The sequence below is a fragment of the Bos grunniens genome, chromosome 19 (genome assembly GCF_055505025.1).
Source record: "Bos grunniens cultivar Pamir isolate PY7600 chromosome 19, Bosgru_T2T1.0, whole genome shotgun sequence".
NCBI classification, from domain to species: domain Eukaryota; kingdom Metazoa; phylum Chordata; class Mammalia; order Artiodactyla; family Bovidae; genus Bos; species Bos grunniens.
This window is the reverse complement of record NC_141183.1, coordinates 34,666,807-34,691,743: the sequence shown is the minus strand read 5'-3', so window position 1 is coordinate 34,691,743 and position 24,937 is coordinate 34,666,807. Positions and strand designations below refer to the sequence as shown.

General features: G+C 46.0%; 1 protein-coding gene and 1 pseudogene across 17 annotated transcripts in view; one reads left to right on the top strand and one right to left on the bottom strand.

Annotated features, from left to right (window-relative positions):
• STX8 (syntaxin 8) overlaps positions 1 to 24,937 on the bottom strand; it is a 210,774-nt gene that overhangs the window by 49,708 nt on the left and 136,129 nt on the right. For 11 of the 16 annotated variants that reach the window (XM_086358932.1, XM_086358935.1, XM_086358947.1 and 8 more), the window contains one exon: positions 3,336 to 3,477. The exons of 4 other annotated variants lie outside the window; for them this stretch is intronic. In XM_086358932.1, the coding sequence (XP_086215058.1) occupies positions 3,336 to 3,477 (142 nt within the window). Of the gene's footprint in view, positions 1 to 3,335; positions 3,478 to 23,325; positions 23,396 to 24,937 lie in introns of all 16 variants that reach the window. One more of the 16 variants, XM_086358937.1, reaches the window with a different exon arrangement.
• On the top strand, positions 21,430 to 22,246 carry LOC147352043 (large ribosomal subunit protein uL30 pseudogene; annotated as a pseudogene). Its single transcript, XR_015147894.1, has one exon. The product of XR_015147894.1 is annotated as a large ribosomal subunit protein uL30 pseudogene (transcript).

Genomic DNA, 24,937 nt, shown 5'->3' with positions numbered 1-24,937 from the left:
TACAGAGCCATAATCCCACTCAGATTGGAACAGAATGCCTGAGGGCTTGAGGATGTAGGTTTCCAGGAAAAAAGGGAGATTCAGTTTAGAAAAACTTCAAGACAAATAAAGGGAATGAATATATGGAAAATCGAAGGCAATCAGAATATCCAAGAAATATAAAGGGCAGGGTAAGTTTTGTATGGCATTAGTAATAAGTAATTTAGAATAAGCAAATTAAAACAGGAAGTTCATGGGCTTCTAGAAGAATGAAATGGATTCAAAAGATATCAGGTGTGGTGAAAAAGACAAGCTTCTTCTCACAACAAGAAAAAGAAAAAAACAATCAGAAGAAGTTAAAAAATAACAACAACAAAAAGAAATCTGAAAAAAATTCTAGCAAACCAAAATGTGGCATGGTTTTAAACCAACGATAGAATTTAAAAAAAGAATAGATCTCAACATTCTCCTTTGACTAACACAGGGATTATGAGTTAGGAATTACACAGATGGAAATATAATCAACCACAGTGCACGTCTTGGTTTTTCAGTGCACAGCATTCACACAGATAAAGTAACCTGAAAGCTATTTATCGGCTATTAACTTGGAAACAACCACAGTTTAGAAATCTTAATCGTGGTCAAAATAGAATGCAAATTATCAACATCTGACAGAAGTGAAGGGCTGTGAGATGAGAAGAGGTTGGGAAAAAACGTGAGGCAAATATACTGTGTACCACCCATGGAGCTGGAAGTAGAGATTTAAGTGTTACTGAAAGTGACAATAATAATACACAGAGGAATAAAACCAGGATCTTAGAAACAACGAGGCTGAGTACCCAGTGAGTGAAACCCTATGTATCAGACCAGGAAGTCAATAGGTAATGTCTACAGTTTAGAAATAAAAAATGATGTGTTAATACGCAAGGAATCACTTGAAGAAGGACAAGCAAAAACGGTTCAAAGTGATTGACTCTTGGGATCGTGATCGGGATGGATGAGTCAGGGCACTGTTTGGTTTTGAAAAGTGAACGTGCACTGTTTAATTCTTCTAAAGTTATGGTTTACTCTAGAACCTGAATATTTTGGCTCATGGCTGCGAAGAAATTAACCCTTGACATGTACCCCTGGATGCACCTAATTCTACTGGTACAGTTCCTGTCTGGGGATCCAGACACTGGCCAGCAGGAAGCACGTCTTCAGACAGATGGCAGCCCACAGGGCATGGTGTAACGGAGGTAGGAGATATAAACTGGGTTAGTGGTCACCTTAGGGAATTTCGAGTCATCACAAAGAGGAAGATCTCCGCCAGGCTCGCTGCTGGAATAATCCTGGGTCTTACCAGGCTTCCAATGCTCCTGCCGGACAGAATAAGTAAAATGTCCTATATTTCCCTTTTGAAAGCACTAGGAACAGCTCAAGGATTTGCAGAGCAGAATGAAAGAGGAGCTGTCACGGAGTTCCTTAGGACTCACAGCTTGAAAGGAAAGAGGAGGCCCACAGGGGGCCTTCGGACCGAGCCCAGCGGGGGGAGACTGAGCACTTCCACAGCCCAGGGGGTGGGACCATAGCTCTTAAAGCCACAGATCTCCTCTGTAGGCACAGAGACCCTCACAGCGGGAATCCATTCACACCAGTCACCCTTGGAGACTGCTATTTATGCTAAAGAAATTTATCCCACTCCATTGTATGTTTCTTGTCCGGAGCGCTCTGGGATCCCTTGTTTACGGCCTTCGCCCATATTGTGAGCAGGGGAATGGACAGGCCATTTGAGAGGGCAGGGGTGGCTAATGATGGGTCTGTTAGCTCTGCAGTCAGGCTCTCCTTTGTGAACCAAACCCAATTTGGGTGCATTTGCTTAAAGAAAAAAAAAAAAAAGCAAACCCCATTTGAGGTTGAAGAAATGTTAGTTGTGTTCCATTCCTTTAATAGGGGGTAAAAAAAAACACAACAACAGTAGAAGAAACTCAAAACTTTATAATATTTATTTATTTATAATCCATCCTTTAGGTTGAAATACACATCCAATTATCTCAGGTATAGGTGCACATGCCGCCTTAAGATAGAGAGGCTCTTAAAAAAAAAAATCAGGGGCCTTTCATCACTACAGAGATGCTAATTTTTATCTCCAGGAAAGTAAGGGAAGCCCCTTCTGAAATGTTTTCTTTTGAGGTAGAACTTAAACGTATGCCACTGCTTTCATGAATCCTGTGAGCCAAATCCTTATAAATCCTTTGAGTTGACAGATCAATTATTCCTTCTAACAGCTAATGAACTAATAACCTTTGGAAATTTCTCCTTCCCTGGGTTTAAAATGGAAAAAAAAAAAAAAAAATCTTGAAGGGGAAAAAGTAATCAGTCAAAGACTACCATAGCAATAAAAACAAATTCATAATAATAGCTTTTTAAAGAAAGCTATATTTTGAGAGCTATGATTTTTAAATTAAAAATACGTCAAATAATCTTGTATTTTATAAATACAATAAATTTTATTTTTAAAAAAGCCTTAATGTCATATAGTGTCAAGAGAATTGAGAAAAGGGTAGGAAAAAAAAACAGAAAAGGAGAGAGAGACAGTCGAGAGACATCAGACAGTCCAGAGACATCAATAAGCCAGGTGAGATTAATAGACCCGGCTCTGCAGAAGACATCGCCCGAGGTGGGCTCTCTGGGAACCAGGAGGGGGAAAGGACACACACAAAAGCACAGGAGAGAAAGGAGAAGGCAGAGGAAGCAGGAAGATACCCTGGTCATTAGGACTGTGAACACAGGAAGCCCATACGGAACATCTTGTGGACAGAAGGAGTCTTGGGGTGGTATGGGTAGAAGCTGGCAGGCAGCGCAAGCTGGACATTCAAGGGGTTGAACCCCAGGGGGACACCGAAGGCCAGAGCAAGTGGCAGAAGGAGAGCTGGAAGAGAGGGAATGCATGTGGGCCCCAGAGTGTGCACTGATACCAAGAATGAGATGTGCCTGCCGGGTGAGCAGGGCAGAGAGGCATCAACCCTATCTTATGACAGAAGGCCAAGGATTTCATAGATGTGAAAACTGAAGCCCTGGGAAGTTGAGTAAATGACTTGCTCAAGGTCCTAGGGCATCAATCTCACACACACACATCCATACTTTTGTGCTAAGTTGCTCAGTCATGTCCGACTCTTTGTGAGCCCCATGGACTGTAGCCCACCAGGCTCTTCTGTCCATGGGGATTTTCCAGGCAAGAATACTGGAGTGGGTTGCCATGCCCTCCTCCAGGGGATCTTCCCAACCCAGGGATTGAACTCAGGTCTCACGCATTGCAGGTAGAGTCTTTTTCCCACAACATTAACAATTCTGGAGACGATGCTCCAAAAGCGTACCTTCCAGGGAGCATCACACAGCTCTTTCTCTGTAAGCTCCTGGTACGTGGTGTGACATGGTGTAGACAGAGGGGAACTTCAGGGTCAGAAGATGTAGCTTGGAATACACAGCTCCACTGTTCTCCAGCCCCATCTGCCCTATCTGTAAAATGGGGGAAATCATAATCACACCTCAAGTTGTGGGCAGGAAACAGTGAAATAACACTGACCTACCAGAATCTACTTACAAGACCTGACAAGGGCCCCAAGACTCAACTATAAGCCCATGATCCTGTTCCAGAAAAGCCACCTGAGTAGTGACACAGGGTCCCATGCTTAGAAGTCCTATGCTGTCACCATCATGATAGTCTTAATAATTTCTAAACAAGGGGCCCTGCATTTTCATCTCTCACTGGACCTCACAAATTACATAGTTCGTCTTGGGTAAAGCTCCGTGGCTCAATGAGATGAGTCTTGGAGAAGACGTCCATCTTTGGCAAGTAACTCTCATGTGGGCTTCCCTGGTGGCTCAGATGGTAAAGAATCTGCCTGCAAGGCAGGAGACTGGGGTCTGATCCCTGGGTCAGGAAGATCCCCTGGAGAAGGGAATGGCTACCCATTCCCGTAGAGAAGCCTAGCTGGCTATAGTCCATGGCTGTCGCCCGCCAGGTTTCTCTATCTATGGGGTTGCAAAAGAATCGGACGCAACGAATGCATTTTTCCCATGTAAGCTGCAAGTCTGAAGTGGACACTAGTTTCTCAGCTGCTCAGCATCTGAACCCTTTTTTTTTTTCTTTAACAAGGGAGGAATTCTTAGCTATATGAGTCTTAGTAGGAGGCAAGACTAAAAGGGCCAAACACTGGCAACCCCCTGCCTCCCCACAAGCACCAGTACACAGCCAGACAACAGTGGTTCTCTAGGGACACCAGAGGCAGCCCTCTCCTGGCTACAGCCTCTGCTGGTCAGCACCGGTGGGGTTAGCGGATGGCAGGCCCGGGGAGCATCCAGTAATCATGGCAATGAGAAGTTGTACGAGATGGTTCTGTGATGGGGTTGTGGGGATGATCCAGCCGCCTGTGGTTTAGTTTGATTCTCCAGCCTTCTCCATGAGTGATTTTTCAAACCACTCAGTATCCTTCTAACACCTCTCTTCTGTACTTCAGTAATCAGGGATGCTTTCTGTTCATAGCCAAGAGCTTGTTCTGATATAAAGCTGGACTGTGTTACGGAGCCTGATTCTCCTTCAGCTGACAGGCAGCAAAGAAGCCCTGCGTCCCGAGGGAGAGCCTGTTGGGCCCCGAGCCTCGGGTGGCGACTGGAGCGCTGGTGCCTGCCCACGTGGAAGTGGACCTGGCAGGTCGCGTGGCCCACACTCCTTCTGAAAGTGGGACTCCTTCCAGAATGATTCAGGGTCAAAATAAGATGCAGATAAAGATGCTTCCGATAGCCAGAGGGTACACTAAGCAGAAGGCCGTTATCGTGGGTGACAGACCTGAAGACTGGCCATCTCCTCTCCCCTCCAGGTCAGCGGTCAGCTTGGGGCTTTCGAGGACATCCCCAACTGTCGTCAGGTTGTCAGGAATGGAGTTCAGGGACATTCCATGTTGCTCGCAGCCAGAAGATGAGATGTCTTTCATTCGGAGTATGTAATTAAGCTGGCAGTGGGGTTCCTGATGGAGTTCTGGGACACAGTGGGGCTAAAGTGCTCTGGGATTCTGAACACCAAGGACCACACTCAAAAGACGCTTCACATACATCAGGGCCGCAGAAAAAGCCAGATGCATTGAACACAGTGGTGTGGCTTCTGCATCCGGGTCAAGGATGCTCCAGGACTCCGCCCTCACCCCACTCCCTTTTATAGGCGTGTTCTATCAATGGTGACAATATTTTACTTTTTGCCAAGGGTTGGGAGAGGAGGCGGAAAGAAAGCTCTGACAAGCTCATTTCCCAACACTTGAACTGAACTCCTGGCTGGAACAAAATCACTTGATTGCTGGCATTTACGGCTTTATTTCTACAGTGCCACTTGGCTGGCGGGGTGATTTTCCAGCCGCTGCGTGAGTGACACTAGTTCCAGGACAGGCCCATTAGCCTGGAACTGCAGGAAGACCCAATTACGAGGAGTCCTGCTGGAAAAGCTCAGACGCAGCCCACCCGACTCTGTGTGGGCAGCAGGCGTGGAGCGGGGGCAGAGGGGTGGCAGGGACAGAGATGTCGTGGGGCCACTTCGAGGCCCATCAGACCACTCAGGCCATCACAAAGGGGGTCCCAGGGGCAGGACACTTAATGCCAGACTAACAAGGAGGGTCCCTCTGGTCACAGCCAAGCCAATGAATGGACAGAGGTGACTGGAGGCTGTTGGATGTCCCAGAGCTGGAGAGATAGAGACAGTTACCACACATTTGGGAGAGAAAAGATTGGCACTCATTCGTCAAGCCGAACAGGTGCGGGGGTGGGTGGAGTAGGGGAACAGAGAGTCCAGGCAAACAAGGGCCAGGGCCAGTGCTACTGGGAGCAGCTGGTCTCAGCCTGGAAGAAGGTGAAGGTCTGCTGGGCTCGGTACCCTGGGAGGCGCAGGTACCCTGGGAGGTCCCGACAGCATCAAAGGGGAAGGGAGGAGCTGGGCAGGGGGAGAGAAGCAGGAGGGGCTGAGAGCCCCGCTCGGCAGGCTTTGCAGGGTGAGGAAAGTACTCATACCCGGGGCTTTATTTGAATTGATCACCTCTTATTAGTGTCTTTTGAAATGCGAATTAGCTGATTAACCACTGCTCACAGCCTTCCCACTGTTCTTTATCCTCCAGCATTCAGCAACTTTGTTCTAAATAGGGTAGGCCACAGTAGCCCACCAGGGGGAAATTATTCTCAAGGTTACAAGAACAGTGGCCAGGCAAACTTTCTCCCTGGGCTTCCGGGGGTGGGGGTGGGGGTGGCGAGGGAGAAGCAAGTTCGGGGGGAGACGGCACCCGAAGCTGGGCTCCCGCCACCCCGGGTTTAGAGACCAAACGCTCGTTCCCAGGACTCTGAGTGCCTCCTGGGTCCATTCTCCAGCCAGTGATCGGGGCGCAAAAGCAGGACTCCGACTCCCGACCACCTGTATACCTACGAGATTCATCTTGTAAAAGTCCCACTCGGTCCAGGCCCCCAAGGGACACCCGTGCACTGGCGGTGGCTCTGTTTGGCGCTGGGGGCAGCACGGGATGGCCTCTGGCAGAGCCCCGTCCCCACTTGCCTCTGCCTCCAGTTTGGCAACACGACACAAAGGCGGTGCAGAATGTATACACTTTCCAGGCTGAGCCCCTATTCAGAGGGGGCTGCAGCTTGCACGTAATGGGCCCCCTACAGACAAAGCCAGCAAGTTTCTTAATTAAGTCCAAGTGAAAGACAGATCCCGCTCGCATCTTCAGAGAACCTTCCTTCGGAACTTCAAAAACACCCTGCGCTTGCCTACCAAACTCAGCCACGAATAACCAGAGAATCGTTTCCCCCTCCCCTTTTTAAAAAACATAGAAAGCCGAGCCCCAGGCGCCCACTCTCCGGCCCCTCTCACTTTCCCTGCAATTTCAGACATGCCTCTGGTTTATAAGACGAGAAACAAAGGGACTTCTTGTGCGGAGGAGAAGCCCTCGGAGGGTCTGCGTTTCATTCGGCCTTCCCCGGAGCACTGCTGTCTAAAGAGCCCTTTAGCTGGTTTCGTCTCATTAACATTTCCATGTGGTATCAAAGGACAGTCTGCAAAACCAGCCCCCTGTGCGTACAGCACGGAAGGACGAGTCCGAGGATCGAGTGATGCTAAAAAATTAATTACTAGCTCATTGCCTTTGCAGAAATGTGATTTTCAGAGCCCTCCCCACTTTGCCTAGCCCCAGCAACCAGCTCTCAGACAGACCTTTCTGGGTTTTGCAGTGATAAAGTTCTTCACAAACAGCCACCAATTATCCTGCAGCAGTAGGTTACCAGGAGTAGGAAATGCTGTGATTTTTTCCCCCCTTGTAGCGGCCACCCGGGGTGGGTTAGTGAGGTGGCTGCAATCATGCAAGCTGAGATGAACACTTAGAGCAGCATCGAGGCCGGCTGTCCTGCAGGGAAAATGGTGCTCAAAAATAAAAGTGCGTTTATTGTGGCGAGAAGCTAAGCAATGAGTTGGCTGTTCCCAGAACTGTATTCTCTGCACCAGCATCCTGGACTCTGGTCCCCAGCGTGTCCCGTGCACCTGACTAGCTTGTAAAAACGTCACCTTACGGTTGAAGTGCTAAACACGCCCTGTGTTTCCTCGCCTGTTTTCTTCTCCCTACACCGCACCCCCCACCACCACCGCCTCTTGCCTTTTTCCTTCTGCAATTCTTTGCTTCCTCATTAGAAATGCCCGGCAACGTCTGGCAGACAAAGAACACTACAAACAAAGTGTATGGCAAAGGGAGAAAAAAAAAAAAAATTAAAAAGGGGGAAAAAAAAGTGCAGAGGAATTCTTCATTCACTGATCTCTCGAATACATTAATATCTGAAGCTGTTGGCACAGCCTGAAATACTTGGGCAGTGAACAATGCGAGCAAGGATTCGAAGTCTGGGATCTTCAAATAAACCCCGGCGCTGTCATGGCCACCAGGAAGGGGAATAATGGCCATATTAGCTGACCTTCATTTTGTTGTTTCTTCAGAAACCTGACTGCTGGACCTCTGTTTGCTTGTTACTAGGATTTCTTGGCTGAAAAATTTTAGCATTTCCCAGGCCATACAACAGCCAGTTTATTAGGTAAATAAACCAGGCCTTAGGCAGTCTTTTCTGCTTCATAATGAGGACAGGGTGAACTGGAATGCGGGTTGGGCTGGAGTCAGGGAGGGTGACTAAGTATCAGAAACTGCATCATCTTTCCTTCATCCAAAGCACCAATGGACAACGAGGACTGGTTATACATCGTCACCTCGAGGTGCTGGCTTTGGTTAACTTCACCAGCATCCTCCACGACTGAAGGGGGATGAGGCTCACAGAAGGGAAGAACAAAAATTGCAGCTGTCTTCCGCTAGCTCTTCTAGCTTCTCCTTCCATATCTTCAGTGATATATCACTGAGCCCACGTGGATGAGGAACCGGAGACTGGTTTATGACACATTCAAATGGAGCCAATGGTATTGGATTTCATTTGTCTGTCATAAATTATAATACTTAAATGTGCTTGTGTTGTCCAAGCCACTCTCTGGTGACAATCTTAGTGATATTAAAAAATAAGTAACACAGAAGAAAAAGTCGCTCAGTCGTGTCTGACTCTTTGTGACCCCATGGACTATACAGTCCATGGAATTCTCCAGGCTAGAATACTGGAGTGGGTAGCCTACCTCTTTTCCAGGGGATCTTCCCAACCCAGGAGTCGAACCTGGGTCTCCTGCATTGCAGGCGGATTCTTTACCAGCTGAGCTACCAGGGGAGCCCCAAGTAATGCAGAACTGGATGCCTTTTCAGAGCCGTTGGATCCAGAGGGCCTTCTGGCTGTCTAGACTGTCACAGCTGGTAGTTATGACATCTATGTGCCTGTTGACTATTTACTGTCTTCTCCACCCCTCCAACAGCCACATAAGCTCCCTCGAGGCCAGGGCTACAGTACTATCCTGTTTCACCCAGTATGGCCCCCAGAACCCAAGATGTGCTTGCCGAATGAGGTGGAGATATTTTTTGCCTGCCTTTGGGAAAATACACAATATCTTTAAAAAGCTTTCAGCTGCCACTCCCCAAAGGAATGACCTGCAAATCTTCCTCAAGGGTGGTATTTCTCCACTGAAAATGAATATGAGAGTTTGTTTCCTGGGACTTCCTTAAAGATTCAGCGATTAAGACTCTGCATTTCTGGGCATGGGTTCGACCCCTGGTTGGGAAACTAAGATTCCACATGGCCTGCAACCAAAAAAAAAAAAAAAAAAAGAGAGAGAGATTTGTTTCCTGTGGTTCCCAAATTTCAAGGATATCTTATAATAACTACAATATAAATAGGATAATGTATAATAATATAAATGCTAGAAATTTTTACTCTTGCTTAAAGCAGGAAGTCATGTAAAAAGATAATAATACACAGTTTTTGAAAAAGTTATACAGGCATCAGAGTCATTGTTTCGGGAACTCTGTAAAGACAGAGAAACCTTTCAGACTCTGGGAAGCAGAAAGCAAGTTGTGTGGCATATAAAATATCATCCCAAATGGTTTTTAAAAAGTCATGCATGTAGACGTATTACACGTATGCACAGAGAAAAGACTAGAAAGATATACCCAAAATGTTAATGTTGATTATGGGTGGGGGGTTCTTTTGTGCTTAGTGTTCTCTATTTTGCTACAGGAAATTTATTATATTTAAAATAGAAGAGACCTTCAACAAGCATTTTTTAAAGTAATATATTAGTAAATGAGCTAAATGTGCCTGAAGAGTTTCAAAAAATAAATTATTAACTAGCAACCCACTCCAGTATTCTTGCCTGGAGAATCCCATGGACAGAGGAGCCTGGCGGGCTACAGTTCATGGGGTAGCAAAGAGTTGAACACAACTGAAGTGACTTAGCATAAGAGAGGAGGCACCCAATTGATGTGTCTTACACACACACACACACACACACACACACACACCCTAGACACACATGCCTAAAGCTATACAGAAACACTGGTGGTGGGGGGAATCCTGTGAAGATTTCTTTTCTAATTTACTGAGACAAAATTGCTGCTGAAGTCTGGGGGAAGTGTTCTCTCTCAGCTGGAAGCAACCTGGTGTCACATTTCTGGGTTTTAAAGGAGATGATCCTCAAGGACGCGCAATTACTTTGAACAGGTGTGACATTCCAGGCTGATGGGGATTCGTACCTGTCAACAGCTGTGCATTAGCATTTCAAAACCCTTCTGACTTTTTCACTAGAGCACTCAGCATGTTGTAGAGATGGGAAGACTGAGTGCAAAACAGGGTTAAAACCCTTTCTGTCAGGAAGTGGTCACCAAAGAGATGTTAAAGACCCAGCTGCCAAACATGGCTTTACAGACCTATAGGCCCAACACTGCCGCATCAGGAAATGGGAAGAACACCGCTTTAAGCGCTCAAGTGGGGACTCTGAGCGGTATTGACCGTACCTAGTGCAAAGAGCGTGAGGACGAGATGGGATATATGATAATACTTGCTTGTCAAGGTTTTTCACCTTTCAGAATCACTTGTTTATTCATTTCCACTCATTCCTACAAGGTCACGGCTAGAAATGGCGAGGCGGGGAGACGGACCCAGAATAATGAAATGTCTGTTTTAAATCAGGCACCCATCCCCCACCATCCTTCTTTCCATTCTTCCTTCCCTTTCCTCCTCTTCATTCATTCAATAAACACCGACTAAGCCTCCCTGCCGTGCCCCCCAAACCCCCGACTCAGGCACTATGCTGAGTGATGGTTCTTCTTCTACACTGTGGATGCTCTGAGCCCAGGGACCAGGTCTACTGGACATCCTGGAAACCTTGCACAGTTCCCCAGAGCACAGAACAGACGCCCCCTCGGAGACGGACATGGTGGGCATGAGGCTCAGGTCCGGCGCACCATGGGTGTCCATCACAGCCCAGACCTGGGGAGTCAGGGAAGACTTCAGTCGCCCAGATTCTCAACGTGAACATCAGAATCACCTGGAAAACTTTAAAATCCCAATGTTCTGTATTCCAGAGCAATGAAATCAGAATTTAGAGGGAAGGGGAATCCAGGCAACGGGAATTAAACAAACAAAAAAAACCTCTCCAGATGATTCTGATTTGTCTGGAACTGCTGTTCTAGATCCTTCCTGCTTGGTGGGTGGCCCTTGGAGCAGCAGTGTCCACGCTTTCTGGGAGTGAGTCAGACACGCAGCAACCGGAACCCCACTCCAGACCCTCAGAATCAGAATCTGCATTTTGATGAGCTTCTCAGGGGCCACGTATGAGCTGCTCTGGGAGATGTGCTATCCACACTGAATGCTGAAGGCTTAGAAAGCCAGCAGAGGGGAATGAAGAACAGAAAGCAGCTTGTGTTCTGTGGGGAGAGAGAGTGAGAGAGAGAGAGAGAGAGTGTGTGTGTGTGTGTGTGTGTGTGTAGACTGCATGTGTGCATGCTGGGGGCACTGTATCAAGCAAGTGTGTGTGTGTGTGTGTGTCTGTGAGAGAGAGAGAGAGAGTGTGTGTGTGTGTACACTGCATGTGCGCATGCTGGGGGCAGTGTGCCAGAAGGTCGGGGACCAGATTTGCTAGGCTACGAAACCACATTCTGGGCTCTGGACTTTATCCCCTGAAGGATCATAAGCTGGGGAGAGACTTGATCAGATTCCCCTGAAGACCCACCGTTTTCTCCACTTGTGCTCCATCCACTCACTCCACTCCCTGAGCCTGAAGTTTCTTAACCCAGTGCCAATCATCCGTGTCCCACCCATCTTGTCTGCAATAACTCAAATGCCTTCCTGGCACCGAGGCTGGAAACGAGCTCTCTCCCCACCCTCACCTTCTACGGCGCTGCGGATGGACCCCCAGATGAGCCTCGTCACAGCCTCTCTGCTTCTGCAGTTCTGTCTTGTCTGCCATTTTCGCTCTCCGACTTGTGAACCCAAGCTTTTCAGCTGTTCAAAGGACAGCTCCCAAGGACCACCTACTTTAGGACATCGGGGGCCAAGACTGCTGTCACCCCAGGAATCCAAGCACCTGACATTGTACCTCTGCGTCAACCTGGGCACACCACAACTCAAGAGGTGAGCAAACACGGCGTCTTCACCTCCTTTGTCTGCTCGTCCACAATTAAATAACAAATCAAGCTGCTTCCATAAATAAACCAAGAAAACTTACCATAACTTAATTATATACAGTAGAAAGGTACTCCCCCTCCTTCCTGATTTGTACCCATTCTATTGGTCAGTACTCAGAAACGGCTTTTCTCCCAAGAGCTAGGAAGGTGTCTGGGTTCTCTCATCATGGATATGAGAGACGAGACTGGAACATATATACAACAGACTATTATTCATTCATTAAGAGAAATGAAATTTTGCTATTGGCAGAGATATGGATGGACCTAGAGACTATCACATAAGAGTGAAGTAAGTCAGAAAGAGAAAAACAAATATCATATATTAATGCATATATGAGGAATCTGGAAAGGTGGTACAGATGAACCCATTTGTAAGCAAAAATAGAGACACAGACCTAGAGAACACATGTTTAGATACCAAGGGGGAAAAAGGGGGTGGGCTGGACTGGGATTGACATATATACACGACTATTGAGATGGTTGGATGGCATCATTGACTCAACGGACATGAGTCTGAGCAAACTCCGGGAGATAGTGAAGGACAGGGAAGCCTGGCCTGCTGCAGTCCATGGGGTTGCAAAGAGTTGGACACAAGTTAGCAACTGAACAACAAGTGTATAAAATAGGTAACTAATTAAAAACAGACTAACACAGGGAAGTCTACTCAATGCTCTGTGGCGATTTGAATGGGAAGGAAATCCAAAAAAGAGGGGATTATATATAATATACACACATATAGCTGATTCACTTTGCTATATACCAGAAACTAACATAACATTGTAAAACAACTATATGCCAATAAAAATTTGAGAGAGAGAGACAGACAAGACTGGAATCAAAGGCCCCCACAGAGGTGACATAAGGAATATAAGAGAGACTATGTGGCTTTGAAAGCAAACTTGCTTCCTCTTGTTACTACTAACTTTTTAAGCTGGTCGTTCAGGAACTGTGAGAAACACTCACCACCCCATCTCCGGTACTACTGTGGTTGTGAGGGTTCTTTTTTTCTCTCCCACTAGACTTGAAGCAACTTGCAGGCGGGATTACAGCCCATATATCTCAGGATCCCTGGCATGGCTGAAGAGACTCAATAAAAATGGGATGGGCAGATGACTATGTCACAAGAGCCCAAGGTGGGGGGGGGGGGCAATAAACTGCAATTCATCTGGAATCGGCACCTGTGTGGGAATTCTCTGCACACCTGCCGAGGCCACCTCACTCGTGTCTTCTCGGCCTGTGAGAGGGGGCGGCTGGTGCATCCCTGTGACCTTCTCTCACTCGTCTAACCTGGAAAGGGCCGGCATCCTCCCCAACACACTGGCAACCTCTGCACCGACTAACCCTGCTCTACAGACCGGCCCCCTTTAACGTCAATCTAAAAAAATTCCATGTAAAAATTTATTTCATTGGAATATTTTCATAAAAATGAAAATAACCAGGGGCTCTTAGAGGCATCGGGTTACATTACTAACAGAGATGTTATATTACTAAATTCATCTGTAAACAGTGACCACTGCCAGATTATCCTACCATTTAAATCCCAGGTTCACTGAATGAGCCTTCAACTCCTGACTTCCTAGAAAAATCTACTTTTACAGATCCAGAAGCCATCCTGAAAAGCAGCGCTGTTAACTCCATTTTGTATTGGTACACAGAATGTACTGCTATTTTATAGCCAAGCTGCACATGAGATAGTCTTTCAATTGTCATTTTAAGGAACTGTGTTCCCCTGGAAGTTACCACCTTTAAGTATGATATGAAAAAAATGTTAATTAAGCAATTTCACAGGGAAATGGGAGCTTCTGGCTTTCCTTGGGGAAAAAAAAAATCAAGGTGGACCCAGCTGGCTACCTCACAGGCTCACCTAGGGCCGAGCTCTCCGAGAAGAGGGTCGGATTCAATGCCCCCGCAGCCCAGGGCACTTGCTTCTGCACCAGCCTGTGGTGACCACACAGAGGAAGGCCTGGGTCCTCCCCCAGAGAGACTTAGATTCACTATGGTCATAAACTGAAGAGTAAAAATACCTGCGTGCCCTAGAGGGGAACGATAGTACTTAACTCTTAAGTGGAGCTGGAGGAAGATGCTTGGAGAGAGAACAGCACCACTTCGAGCAAATGCGCAGAGGAAGAAAACGGACAAGTGAGGCTTAGAGGAGGGGAGGTAACTGGCTTGGCTGGAGTAGAAGGTTCCCATAAGGGAGCAGGAAGGCAGACACACTGCAGAGGGCCCCGGGGCCACAGCTGAGGATGGCCAGGCAGGCTGGAGCTCCGGAAAGCACCGGGCAAAATGAGAGTGGTGTCTCAGAGCGATCAAGATGCACGGGAGAAAGCTGAGAGCAGAGGCAGGGATGCTGGCGGCCCTGCACGAAGGTACAGCGGCAGGAGCTCGGCCTGGAGGCCAGTGGTGATGACGACAAGGGGGAGACAGAGCACACGAGAAGGGCTGTGGCTTGGGGGATAGACAGCCCTGGGGAAAGAGGAAAGACTCAAGTAAGAAAGCAACTGTCCACTGGAGTCGTTGAAGAGCAGTGATGAAATAAACAAATCCTGGAGAGAGGCTGGCTGTTTGTTTTGGTGTCAAGTGTACCTAAGTACCGGAGAAGGCAACGGCACCCCGGCACCCCACTCCAGTACTCTTGCCTAGAAAATCCCGTGGATAAGGAGCCTGGTGGGCTGCCGTCTATGGGGTCACACAGAGTCGGACACGACTGACGCGACTTAGCAGCAGCAGCAGCAGTACCTAAGTACTGGAGAAGGAAATGGCAACCCACTCCAGTATTCTTGCCTGGGGAATCCCAGGGACGGGGGAGCCTGGTGGGCTGCCGTCTATGGGGTCACACAGAGTCGGACACGACTGCAGTGACTTAGCAGCAGCAGCAGCAGCAGTACCTAAGTACTGGAGAAGGAAATGGCAACCCACTCCAGTATTCTTGCCTGGAGAATCTCAGGGACGGGGGAGCCTGGTGGGTTGCCGTCTACGGGGTTGCACAGAGTCGGACACGACTGAAGCAACTTAGCAGCAGCAGTACCTAAGTACATGTGTGTGTCTTGTGTGTGCACTCAAGGTGGTGCATACTACTACTACTAAGTGGCTTCAGTCGTGTCCGACTCTGTGCGACCCCATAGACAACAGCCCACCAGGCTCCGCCATCCCTGGGATTCTCCAGGCAAGAACACTGGAGTGGGCTGCCATTTCCTTCTCCAATGCATGAAAGTGGAAAGTGAAAGTGAAGTCGCTCAGTCATATCCGACTCTTCGCGACCCCATGGACTGCAGCCTACCAGGCTCCTCCGTCCATGGGATTTTCCAGGCAAGAGTACTGGAGTGGGGTGCCATTGCCTTCTCCAAGTGGGAGGTTGTAAATGATGAGTGTGGTAGGAGATGTGAGAAGTGCCAGGAAATGACAGGATGGTTGAGAGAGACGTGTGTGGATAAGAGCCACACACCGGAGGCATGGCATGACCAGGACCACTGGGACAGAGGGGCGGATGTGATTTCTGAGAAAGGAGATCGGAGGTCTGGGGACAATCCACAGCACTGACCGTGAAATGTTTCTGCTCCGTTTCAAGGAAACTGCAGATTTGATTCTTCCACACACAGCCTCAGAAACCAAACCAAACTGTTTGCCTGGAGATTCCCAACCACTCTAGGTTTTTACCACTAGAGTTTGTCTCAGTTTACCCGGAGGCGGTAAAATCAGATGAAAGCGGTCCATGACAGCTGTCCTCCTACTGCTGGATGCAAAACAGCCTCAATGAGGCCATGATGAAACTTCGACTATTTAAACAGCCAAATTTATCACTGTAATTTTTTTTTTTTTGTCTTGAGGGGAAAAAAACCCCAACAAAATTCTACACATTTTTAAGCTGTATTCCTATTTCTCAAAGCCCCTCCTATAAAGAACCCATACGTGAAAGACGCCAAAAATAATCCTAGACCTTAAGAGGCCGTGATTTATCATTTCACAACCGGCTCCCATGCATGCATCATCCCCATTTCCATGCCCTTTCCACGTTTTCGGAACTTAACCATAAATTCTGCCTTCAGATCAGAGAAGGCAGGCCTGGTGGTGATGGATGTCAGACCGGGGGTGGGGAGGGTGAAGTGTGGTTCCCGCCTGGGAACAGATAAGCACACGAATCACAGATTCTCACTCACCCCGTGACCCTCCCCGCTCCTGCCTCCCAGGTCCCCCATCTGTCAGCTCCTGGCCTTTCTACCAGCTTCTTGCTCTACTCACTGCTGTGCTGGGGGAACCAGGCTTCCATTCTTGTTTCATCTTGGTTGGGTTTGGGAACAATATACCATTAGTGCTATCTATTAAAAAATGAAGTTAATGTTCACCCAGGTTCCCTTAAAAATTTTTCCTTTTTTTTTTTTTTTTAAAGGAGCAGATAAACATACATGAGCAACCTGTTCACGTTCCAGGATTTGTGTCGCACAGGTATAGGACTCATCCTTGCATTTCTGCGTAGGTTTCACCTTTAAGCAAAGGGAGTGTTTCCCATTTGACCGGTGGGATGGGAGAGCAGGAGTCTGGATGATGAGGGGCTTCTGGGTAAAATGAAGAAGCTGGACAGTGTGTCTTTGAAACTAAACTTTTCCCTTTCTTTCTGTGCTCTGGTCCTCCTTGGCCTAGCACCCAGACACCCTGAGATCCCATGCTACCACGCCGGACCTGTCACGGTCCACAGCGTCCGACCGCATCCAGGCCTGTCCACCCCGCCAATCCTCCTCCACCCAGGGTACAAAATCATTTCTCCATCAAAGCGCTAACTTCCCTAACATGGATGACTCCCTGGTGATTTTTCCAAATCAAATTATGTTATTCTGGAAGGCGAGTAACAAACACTTTGACCTCCCCTCACCACCCCCTCCCCACCATATGTTTGCCCCTAACTATATCCACTCTCTGCATCTGATAATACTAGTAATTTGTGGACTTAAATCACCAGTCATAATTCAGCAGCCAGGGAGCCAGGTCTGGTCTACAGTTATGTTTTGACCTCGGCAGAGTTTTAAAAATTCCACAATAATTTCCAATTCCACGTAAAATCAGATTTCTCTTTAAAAGACAGAGAGAGAGAAGGCGGCAGCTGACTTGGGCATGCAGGGCCCCCAGTTCTAGGGGCTGAAGGGCAGGCATGCCATCCAGGTGGGCACATGTGCTCCAGCTCCTGGGGGCAGCCAGCACTCCCAAATGTTACATGTCTGGTCTGCAGCTCTCAGGTTCTTAATACCTGCTTAGTGCTTGGATCCGTGACACCTGGCCTACGTGACTCTCTAAATGATGGTACAAGTAAATAAAGGATTTCTTGGAAAGTGGGGAGAAGCAATGTTTTGAGGTATGGGTCTCTCCTAGCTTTTTGCTACAGACCTAGCCATCTGCCATGCCTCATCCAAATAGCCATATTTTTCACATTTATAAATGATTTGGGGAATCAAGAAACAGCTGCTGTTTCCTCCACTGTTTGTTAGTGTCAGTCACTTAGTTGTGTCCGACTCTTTGCATGTTTCCTCCAGTATTACTGGGCTTCCCTGGTGGCTCAGACGGTAAAGCGTCTGCCTGCAACTCGGGAGACCCGAGTTCGATCCCTGGGTCGGGAAGACCCCCCTGGAGAAGGAAATGGCAGTCTACTCCAGCACTCTTGCCTGGAAAATCCCATGGACGGAGGAGCCTGGTGGGCTGCAGTCCATGGGGTTGCAAAGAGTCGGACACGACTGAGCGACTTCACTTTCACTTTCATTTCCAGTATCACTTAGTGTTAGCTGCTCACTCGTGTCCGACTCTTGACACCTTGGACTGTAGCCCTCCAGGCTCCTCTGTCCATGGAATTCTCCAGGCAAGAATACTGCAGTGGGTGGCCATGCCGTTCTCCAGGGGATCTTCCCAACCCAGGGATCAAACCTGGGTCTCCCGCATTGCAGGCACATTTTTTACCGTCTGAGACACCACGGAAGCCCTCCACTGTCAAGATCAAGAAAAGGAAACACAGTCAGGAAGCAGATTCCACAGGGGAGCACAGGGGACCTCTCTTCTTGACCTTTCAAAACCACTCTTTTCTGTTTCCTCTCCCATCTCTTAAATTTCCTTTCTTCTACCTCTCACTCTACTAGGCCCTCCCCCATCTCTCTCTCTCCCCTTGACTTGAGCCTGCATCGCCCCAGGAGCACACATCTTGCCAGTCTGCCCATCCATCGTCTTGAACTTCAACCTCAGCATGTCATGGAAAATGAAGAACTTGTGAGAGGTACCACGGGAAGAAAAAGTTTAGCAAGCGACAACCACAAACCACAAACACTGGCCGCACTTGGTCACCGCTCTTTACAAAACTCAAAACACTTTATCACATACTCAATAGAGGGGGCAGGGGAGGGTGTTTCTAGCTAGCGCGGGTCTAAGGGTGGATCGCACAGGCCTCCGAATTCAGGAAAAAGAAAACCAACTCAGAAATCAGGAGGCGGGAAGTGCGCAGGCTCCCTGGAGCTTCTAATGTGCTCAGTGGCACAAGTGACACCATAGGAATGGTCTTGTTGAGTCGGATCCAATGTTCTGTCTTTCGCTGGATTTATGATTAACAAGGAGGGACACAGACATGTCTCTCCTTGTGAGCAGCTTCAAGAGTCAAATATGCCCCCAACTTACCTTAGTTTAATAACCCATCATTTTATAGAAAACCAGGAAACCCTCAGCCTTCCCAAATTGCCTGTGCTGCTTGACACCACAGGATCCTAGAGAAATTACTCCTTATTTTTCATGGTTTTCTTTTTCTTTTTTAATTGTGGTAAATTACACATAACATAATAAGTTACCATTTTAACATGTATATTCATTGGCATGACTTACATTCACAAAGTCCTACAACCACTGCTACTATCTTATTCCAGAACCTTTTCATCACCCCAGAAGGAAACCTCATACCCACTAAGCAAGACCCCCCCAGCTTCCTCCTAAACCCATGGCAACCGCTAATCTGCTGTCTGTCTCCATATAATTGACTCTTCTAGACATTTCATATACGTGGTCTTTGGGGTCTGGCTTCTTTCCCTTAATGTAATGCTTCAAGGTTCATCCACAGAGTAGTATGTATCAGCACTTCACTCCTGTTTCTGGTTGAGTAATATTCCACAGAATGGGTGTGTGTGCCTTTGCAAAATGGATGATGGTGGCTGGGTAGCCTGTGGCTGCAAGCTACTAAACTTAAGGAATTTATTTATGCGACAGGTGGTTTTTTTTTTTTTTATGGCCCTAGACATTAGAATATTGTCGACTATGAGAAACAAATCCAAGTGATCCCTATCTATGTCATTCATAATCTAATAAACTTTCTAGCTATACTCAGATTTTTATTTTTCCAGACTGACAAGTCCTTGAAAAAGTCTGTGATGTAGGATACAGGATGCTTGGGGCTGGTGCACTGGGATGACCCAGAGGGATGGTACAGGGAGGGAGGTGGGAGGGGGGTTCAGGATGGGGAGCACGTGTATACCCGTGGCAGATTCATGTTGATGTATGGCAAAACCAATACAATATTGTAAAGTAATTAGCCTCCAATTAAAATAAATAAAGTAAAAAAAAAAGTCTGAAGACTCAGAAAACCCCCATCTAAGATACAATTGATTACATGTAAAACAGATAAATAATATCCTACTGTATAGCACAGGGAACTATATTCAATATCCTGTAATTAACCATAATTAAAAAGAATATGAAAGAGAATATATATATATACACACACACACACACACATATATATACATATCGGAGAAGGCAATGGCAATCCACTCTAGTACTCTTGCCTGGAAAATCCCATGGACAGAGGAGCCTGGTAGGCTGCAGTCCATGGGTCGCTAAGAGTCGGATATGACTGCGCGACTTCACTTTTACTTTTCACTTTCATGCATTGGAGAAGGAAATGGCAACCCACTCCAGTGTTCTTGCCTGGAGAATCCCAGGGATGGGGGAGCCTGGTGGGCTGCCGTCTCTGGGGTCACACAGAGTCGGACACGACTGAAGTGACTTAGCATAGCATATATACATACAAAGTGGAATCACTTTTCTGTACACCAGAAACTAACACAACATTGTAAATCGACTATAATAAAAAAAAAAAAAAGGAAAAGAAGGAAAACCATCACCCACAGGACTTCAGCTGCCTCTCAGATAAATCCCATTCAAAGTCCATCATTTTGCAAGCTGCTAGGAATCAGAATTGAAAGACATAGTTCAAAGACCTCAGAAGCTCAAGGTCTAGTGGGAAGATAAACATCCAGACATCTTCCCCACAGCAGGATGACTTTCAGGATGGGAATCGAAACTGTGAGGGTTCAAGTTCACCAAGTATTCCAGCTGAGGAAGCACATACGCTGGCTATGCAGGCAGGCCATCCTTCAGTTTTGCTTCTTACCTTCTTGATGGCCTAGGTCTTCAGTGAAAAGCCCCAGTGAGATCAGGGTTTCTTTTCTGCACAGCCAGAGCCTCACAACCCTGTACGTGCAGCGCCTACCATGTTTGCCTAATCCTGCTCACACTAAGATGCCTTCATCTTTCAAGATCTTCCTACCGTTTCGGACTTGACTGGAAAGCAACACCCACTGGGGCACACCCAGATGCTTCACCAGGTTTTCATCCCTTCCTAAAACAATGTGGTACGATAGGAACACGACAGTAGTCCAGGGGAAACTTCACTGTTTATATTTTCCTTGTTTTTCCCCCACCCTGACCTATTATTTTGAAAGATTTAAAACTTACAGAAAAGGAAAAAAAATACCCCTAATTATCCCAATTATACCTCTAGAGCTGTGTGAGTTTTGATCCAGAATCCAATCAAAACCACAGACTGCATTTAATTGTCATCTCTCTTCAGTCTCCTCTAGTCTACAGCCGCGCTCCCATCTTTTTCTTTCTTCCATGACACTTGTAAAGGGCCCAGGATGGCTGTCTTATAGACTGTCCACCAACCTGAACTAGTCTGTTTCTCTCAATTAGATCTGGCAACAATGTTGCATTACATCCTGCCGTGTCACATTTGGAGCTGCACAATGCGAGGTTGTCACTCACGCTGGTGAGGCTAAGTGTGGTCACTCTGTTCAAGTTTCTTTCCTCCTTTGTAATTAATAATTTGGCCATTTGAGACTGTGAACATCCTACTTCCCACAACCTTCTCACCTAACAATCTGGCATCCATTGACAATTCTGAAATGATTATACTAGTGGTTGCAAAATTATGATTTTATAATTTTATCATTCTTCTACATTTACTGGCAAGATGACCCTCAGCCTCACCTCTGCCTTTTTGGACTACTGATGTGGACTCATGAATACATTTTTTAAAAATCCAGCCTCTTTCCCGGCTGGAACCATGGAGGGTGCAGAAGAGAAGAAAAAGAAGGTTCCTGCTGTGCCAGAAACCCTTAAGAAAAAGTGGAAGAATTTCGCAGAGCTTAAGATCAAGCGACTGAGAAAGAAGTCTGCCCAAAAGATGCTTCGAAAGGCAAGGAGGAAGCTTATCTATGAAAAAGCTAAGCATTACCACAAGGAATACAGGCAGATGTACAGAACTGAAATTCGAATGGCTAGGATGGCACGAAAAGCCGGTAACTTCTATGTACCCTCGGAACCCAAATTGGCGTTTGTCATCAGGATCAGAGGTATCAATGGTTGAGCCCAAAGGCTCGAAAGGTGCTGCGGCTCCTTCGCCTCCGGCAGATATTCAGCGGCACCTCTGTGAAGCTCAACAAGGCATCAATTAACATGCTGAGAATTGTGGAGCCATACATTGCATGGGGGTACCCAAATCTGAAGTCTGTAAATGAATTGATTTACAAGCGTGGTTATGGCAAAATCAACAAAAAGCGAACTGCCCTGACAGACAACGCATTGATTGCTCGATCTCTTGGGAAATATGGAATCATCTGCATGGAGGATCTGATTCATGAGATCTATACCGTTGGAAAATGTTTCAAAGAAGCAAACAACTTCCTGTGGCCCTTTAAATTGTCTGCTCCAGGAGGTGGAATGAAGAAAGAGACCACCCATTTTGTAGAAGGTGGAGATGCTGGCAACAGGGAGGACCAGATCAACAGGCTTATTAGAAGGATGAACTAAGATATCTACCAGGATTATTATTGTAATCTGGTTAATAAACAATCAAAACAAACAAAAAATCCAATATTTATTACCATCATTATTTTTGCTACTTCGATTATCTAAATTTGACCAGCAAGGGTCCCTTTAAGCCAGCTCCAAGCCCTCATCATTGTTAGGGCATTTCCTTGACTTCTGACCCAAGAAGTTCCACCCTTGCCTTATAATTTCTCTGCTCCAGACCTGGAATTAGTTGTTTTTACAAGAAAAACTTGGTTTGCATATGTGTTGTTGCGGGGGGAGGGGGGGGGCGTGGGCGGGGCAGGGTAAATACTATTTAGAAACTCCTGGATTGGCCATAAAGTTTGTTCGAATTTTTCCCAAAGATCTTAATGGCCAACCCCAAAAAGATCTAGGCACTAACTGTCGTCAAATACTGGAGTATCACTGCTTCTAGGCTCTTTAGGTAGTTAAATGTCTTTTTTTTTTTTTTAATTTTTTCCTTATTTTTAAATCATGAGTCTACAGTGATACTTCTAATTCAAGTCTAACACCATAAAGTTCATTCTTTCTTTTCCATTTGCTATCTCTATCTATTTTGCTCCTAAGAACATCAATATATTTACTAACTTATTCTCTTCTACTAACACATGCAGTAGATTCTGATTTACTCTACTAATACCACTCCCAACAACAATAGTAACATTTGAGGAGTCTGCAGTTCATCATTCTGGAAATATATCCAGCTAAGGGGATACAAAGGACTCTTTAAAAGTTACCTGAATTTTTTGTTACTGGATAATCTTTTTATTATTTTAATTAACAGATTTTTGTTTACTATTTAGAAGCTTGTCCCTCAAGTTTTTAAAGACCTTATAAACCTAAAGACCTCAACACTAAAGAAAATTATTGCATCAAAATGATTAATGCACAAATAAATTTTTTATTCAAATAATTCTAAAATAATAACTAATATCTATATTATTATGGCTATGTATATGTCTATGGCAGGTTACAGTACATGAGGTCACAAAGAGTTGGACATGACTAAGCACACACACACACATACCCAGTAATGCATTACAATTATGTCTCCTTTTTTGTATTACTAAGAATGGCAAGAATAAGATATAGCAACCACAGTGATTAATTCACTTACATTTATTTTCAAGATGCCCTCTGGTTTTTGAAGCCACTTTTGTTCCTACTTCTATTTTGCTTAGGCAAATCTATATAGATATAAGTAAGATTCTGTTAGCACATCACATAACAAATGGCTGTATGGAACAATATTACAAATTATTTTACAAAGATAACAAGAAATTTTATTCTCACTTTGCCATATTTCCTGGAATGGGGTATACCAAGTATTTACTCATTTTTTAAACAGAAAAAAATTTTTACTATGCTAAAAACATGTAACACAAAATTTACCACCTTAACCATTTTAAAGTGTACAGTTCAGGGGGTTAAATATGAATTCACATTACTGTGCTGCAACCACCACTGTATTTATCCATTTAAAAAAGCGACTCTTTACAGTTTTCTTTCCACTTTTCTGTTGGTTTACAGGTAAGAAGTTATACTAGACAAATGCCAACACAATGATGAAGAATCTTAGCTCCAGATTTGCCAAAAAAAAATTTTTTTTTATTTTTTTAAAAAATAAGACTTCAGAAATTCAAAAGTCATTTTGAAAGGAATGAGTGCTTGGAGGGCCAAAAGAAAGAAGGGCTCTTATCACCATAAATCAACTTGTGGAAGAATGTGGAGTGGTGGGGTAGGGAGCCGCTCAGTGGACACGTGCCCTGCCAAGGCCACGGAGTCTCATTTTGCAGGCTGCAGTCAGCGCAGAGCAGCACAAAGCGAGATACAGGGGGTCCTCGATACTGCGCATGCGCGGAGGGCCGTGTCATGGACCGCTGATGCCGGAGTCCAATACAAAGATCATTCTGCTGCTAATCCGGAGAAATTGATCTCAGTGCTCACACTCTTGGACAGAGAAAATCCAACAGTGATTTCAAATGAGCTCCAAATCAATTTTTCTCAGGAATTTAACACCGGTTCAATGACTGGAAAGTGTCATGACTGCCTGGCTCTGAGATAGAAAAGGTGAGCAGAAAACTAAAAACAAAAAGGTGACCAGAAAACTAAAAACTGTGACACTGGTGAGGTTCTCTTGGAGCAGATGAATGGGTCCCTAGGGCTGATTTAAAAAAAAAATTATTTTATGAATGCAACAAGGTCTACAGTCAAGTTCTTTAAAAAAAAAAAAATTAATGTTGGGAGCTTTCCTGGCAGTCCAGTGGTTAGGACTTTGCCTGCCAGTGCAGAAGTGTGGGTTTGATCCCTGATGGGGGAGCTAAGATGCCACATGCCTCCGGGCCAAAAACTAAAATATAAAACAGAAGCAGTATTGTAACAAATTCAACAAAGACTTAAAAAAAAAAATTAATGTCAGGGCTCTGGACTGGAAGCACTGCCCTGAAATTGAATTGCTTTTCACATGGGCGCCGCTGTGAAGTCTGCTGCTCAGTGAAAAGTGGTGGCTGGGACTTAGTCCTGGACAGGCAGCAGAAGGGGGTGACAGAGACGCTCTGCACAGTGAGAAATGACTGCAGCCAGGTATTAATTATTATGACTTCTGAAGGTATGACAGCTCCTTTAATTTTGCTTGTTTCTATTCAACTTTACCAGTGGTTACTCTTTTCTCCAAAATCACCCGGGCTCCAAAATCACTGCAGATGGTAACTGTAGCCACGAAATTAAAA